This window comes from Bos taurus, chromosome 12, assembly GCF_002263795.3.
Source record: "Bos taurus isolate L1 Dominette 01449 registration number 42190680 breed Hereford chromosome 12, ARS-UCD2.0, whole genome shotgun sequence".
NCBI lineage: Eukaryota > Metazoa > Chordata > Mammalia > Artiodactyla > Bovidae > Bos > Bos taurus.
Genome location: NC_037339.1, coordinates 32210323 through 32214602, shown reverse-complemented (window position 1 = coordinate 32214602; position 4280 = coordinate 32210323). Strand labels below are relative to the sequence as shown.

General features: G+C 61.2%; 1 protein-coding gene across 1 annotated transcript; it reads left to right on the top strand.

Moving 5' to 3' along the window:
* The first annotated feature begins 1836 nt into the window (after window positions 1-1836).
* GSX1 (GS homeobox 1) lies at window positions 1837-3991 on the top strand. The gene is given in 2 exon segments (NM_001105448.2): window positions 1837-2215; window positions 2978-3991. Coding segments are annotated over 2 exon segments (486 nt in total). The 5' UTR covers window positions 1837-1892; the 3' UTR covers window positions 3141-3991.
* Window positions 3992-4280: the final 289 nt, after the last annotated feature.

The window sequence follows — 4280 nt, the reverse complement described above, 5'->3', positions numbered from 1 at the left end:
AGAGATGCCCTCTCCCAGCTCTAGTACCCTTCTGGGCCCAGTCTTCGAGGTCCTGGCCAGCCCAGATTTTCCAGGGGGCAATTAGAACTGGCATTAAGCTGAACTGATGCACCCTGGCTTGTCCGCCAACACCTCCCCCTGCCCCCCACATAGTAGGAGCCTTGGGGAAGAGACCTTGGAGTTGAGGGACGCCGCTGGCACCCCAGGCGGATCGATCCATCAAGGAAGCTCCGAGTCCTTACTCTTCCTGCTAGGGGACAGGCCCTCCATCTCGATTATTTCTCCCCTGCCCCTCTCTTTTATGGAATCTGTTATTTCTCCTCAAATAAACTCTCTTTGCTTTTTGATCAGCTATCATCTGCTGCTGTTTCTACCACAGAGATGTCTCGGATGATGAAAAGCCGTGCGAAGACTTCCATTCGGGCCGTCTTATTTCGTGCACTGATTCCCCGTTCAGAAAGCTTCCCTCTCCATCTCTCGCAATTCCTTTCAGGGCTCAGAGCAGGTGACTGCAGCGACTCGGTTCCAATAAAATCGAAAGTAAACGTCTTCCTCAAAAAGTCTCAGGCTGTACATTCGAAAAATGTATGCTAATATCCCATTGTATGGGAAAAGCTCCTGCCTGAAGTAGCTTGGAGCCCAGAGGACGATTTTAGAAGCTGAAGCTGTGTACACAACGCCAGGCGTTTGCAGTTGTTTAACCATTGTGTGACCAGAAAGAAGAGACTGACGCAGGTGACAGGAGCAGGTTTTGGGGAGAGAGAAAGTCTGGTAGAGCATGGCCAGAGTCAGCAGAAGCTGGGCACAGAGCTGCCCCTGGAGCCGCTGCTCCTCTATGGCTAACTTCGGGGAAGGCAACGACTTCCCAGCGCACCCGCGGGTCTGTTGGGGCGCGGGCCCGTGGAAAGAGCGCCCACACTCTCCATTTCTGGTGTTGTGTAAGATCTAGGTCTTTGCCGGCCAGGCTGTCCTCCCATTCCATGTCTCTGTCCGCGATTCTCCGTGGCTAATTTCCTCTTTACAGCCACGATCATCTCCCGAACAAAGACTAAGGCGTTACAGGCAGCATCAAAGTTAAGAGAATTTGAGAAACTTAGAGAAAAGAGGGACAGCGATGCGGCTAGTGCTGGATAGCAAATACCGAACCCTTCTCTCTGCCCAGCGACGCCACCCCTGCAGGAGCCCTGCTCCTTCTGCTTCCCGTACCCGGCGAGGCGAAGGAATTCCACAGGTGGAAATAAGTGGCCAGCCATGGGGACGCTTGCGGGGTGCACAACCGAGCTGATTAAACCCAGTGGAGGCAGCCAGAACGGGGACCCGGACCGAGTCCCGCAGAAAACATGGGGGTGTGCGCGCATGGGGAGATCTGTGGAAGCAAGGGTGCAAAATCAGTAAGATAAACGGGCCGATCGCCAATGCAAAGTCACAGGAGAGTAAGGAATAAAGAGAAAGAAAAGAATATTAAATCGCAGGAGAATGAGAAAATAAACCCGCAAAAGGGAGAGGAGGGGGCGAGGGCGCCTGTTACGGCGTGGGTGGGGTTGACAAGAATAGAGTACATTATGCAGTTCATTTAGTTAACAAGTGAAATAATGAGGAAGCGTGCAGAGTGAATGCCAAGAGAAAAGGCACAAAAACCCTATTGAGAGGCCCCGGCCGCTCCTGGCGTAGCCCATCACATGGCAATAGTCCTATTTAAGCGGCGCCGCTGGCGCCTTTCAGCACCACTAGTGCTGGCCAGCACCCCACGCTCTCTGGGCGGTGCCTCCAGCCGCGGCCTCCCCGGAACCGGCAGCTGCGCGCGGCCGCGGCCCGAGCGAGCGCGCGGGGAGCCCCGGGGTCCGCGGGGCGCCGGGAGCAGGCCGGCGGCGGGGCGGCCGCGCGCCGGGGCCATGCCGCGCTCCTTCCTTGTGGACTCGCTGGTGCTGCGCGAGGCCGGCGAGAAGAAGGCGCCGGAGGGCAGCCCGCCGCCGCTCTTCCCCTACGCGGTGCCGCCGCCGCACGCCCTGCACGGCCTCTCCCCGGGCGCCTGCCACGCGCGCAAGGCCGGGCTGCTGTGCGTGTGCCCTCTCTGCGTCACCGCCTCCCAGCTGCACGGGCCCCCCGGGCCGCCCGCGCTGCCCCTGCTCAAGGCGTCCTTCCCGCCCTTCGGCTCGCAATACTGCCACGCGCCCCTGGGCCGCCAGCACTCGGCCGTGTCGCCCGGGGTCGCTCACGGCCCCGCCGCCGCCGCCGCCGCCGCGCTCTACCAGACCTCGTACTCGCTCCCCGACCCCAGGCAGTTCCACTGCATCTCCGTGGGTAAGCCGCGCGTGGGGGGGAAGGAGGGGACAGACCAAAGTTGGCCAGACGGGGATAGGGGATGAGGACCCTGGGCTCCTGGGGGCGATCATGTCGGGCGTCTGAGGGGGACACTCTGGGTGGCGTGCTGCTGGAGAGCTGGGACTGGACCCCGGCAGGGAGGGAGAGGCAGGAAGTCCCGATCCTAGCGGAAACTTCCAGGAGGGAGCGAGGGCTGGGGCGCAGGGCGTTCCACAGAGTGCGGGGCCCGGTGACTGGTGGAGTACCAGGGTCCCTAGGCTTGGCGAGGAGGCCGACCGCTATTAGCTGCCGTGCATTGTGTTGGGGCGAAGGGGTGGGAGAGAGACCAGAATCCCGGGATTCTGACGGCTGCCCACCGGAGGATGGGGCCCACGGCGCCGAGGTCTGATGGCTTGCGTCTCTGCGCCCCACCCCCTCCAGACAGCAGCTCGAACCCGCTGCCCAGCAGCAAGAGGATGCGTACGGCGTTCACCAGCACGCAGCTGCTAGAGCTGGAGCGCGAGTTCGCCGCCAACATGTACCTGTCCCGCCTGCGCCGCATCGAGATCGCGACCTACCTGAATCTGTCGGAGAAGCAAGTGAAGATCTGGTTCCAGAACCGCCGGGTGAAGCACAAGAAGGAGGGCAAGGGCAGCAACCACCGCGGCGGCGGCGGCGGCGGCGGCGGCGGCGGGGGCGCGGGGGCGGGCGAGGGCGCACCGCAGGGCTGCAAGTGCGCGTCGCTCTCCTCCGCTAAATGCTCCGAGGACGACGATGAAGTGCCCATGTCTCCGTCCTCTTCGGGGAAGGATGACCGCGATCTCACGGTCACTCCCTAGGCGCACGCCTCCCCAGGGAGCCCACCCCAGACACTCCCCGCGCATGGCTCCAAGACTGGTCCTCGGACACGGCACTGTTTCCCAGGCACCCACTGCCTAAGGCGGTCGCGCACGGAAGTAGCGCGACTTTGCAGGGGTCTTCCCTCCTGGGAAGCGTCAAGAGCTTGGCTGACCTGACCTTGGTGTCCCCACCCCAGGGCCCGCGGCTATCCAAAGCGGACTCCCAGCTATGAACACACCGCAAGCGCGCGAATCTTTCTCGGCCAGGCGACACAGCGGCCCGGCCCAGCCCAGCGCCTTGCCGGCGGCCGGCGCCTCCTCGCCCGCCAGCTCCGGACTGGCTCATGCTTTCTCGCTTCCTCGGCTCTTCTCCACCCTGGGCCAAGCTCGGCCTTTCACCTCTAGGGTGCCCATTCGCTCCTCCCTCTTTTTTTTTTTTTGTCTTTCCCTCCCCACCTCTTTGCTACGGTGATTAATCCACTTCCCCCAACCGCCACACACACTTAGGACCTCCTGGGTTTTGGCGTTTTTCTTTTCCTTTCTCCTCCCCTCCCCGCAGAGCCCCCTTGAAGTTCATCGTTCGTTTGTCGCCCCCCATCCGACCCTGCTGTGCCCATGGCTCTTCTTCCAGGAGAGAAACTGCCTGTCGGGAAGCCGGTTCACTTTGTCTTGGAGTCGCTCTGCGTTTCCCCCAGAGTCCCCCTGTCTGCCTCTGAGGACACTCGTCTCCCATACCCCAGCCCTGCCCCGGCCTAGCTTGTCATTGTAAGGTCTCTGTAATGCCAGAAGATATTTATTTATTTATTTATGTACAAAATTTTAAATAAACTTTTTTCTTTTTTTCTTAGAAATCCACATAGCTCTGGATCCCAAGCCAGGTTGGGGCTTCCTGCAGGGGCCGGTCGGGGCTGGGTGGTGGAGTCCGGCTCCATCCCTCACCTTGCTGCCCACCAGCCCCTCTCTACACCCTCAGCACCCCCACCCCCACCCCCGACTCCCTCTTCTGTGCCCACTGGCCGGGTGCGCTCCCTGGTCTCAGTCTAGTTCCGGCAAGGTGCACCCTCGCATTAGGGAGTCCAGTCCCATGGGAAGGAAGGACTCTGCCCGCCCTGTGCCTTTCGTCCTGACCCCTCCAACGCC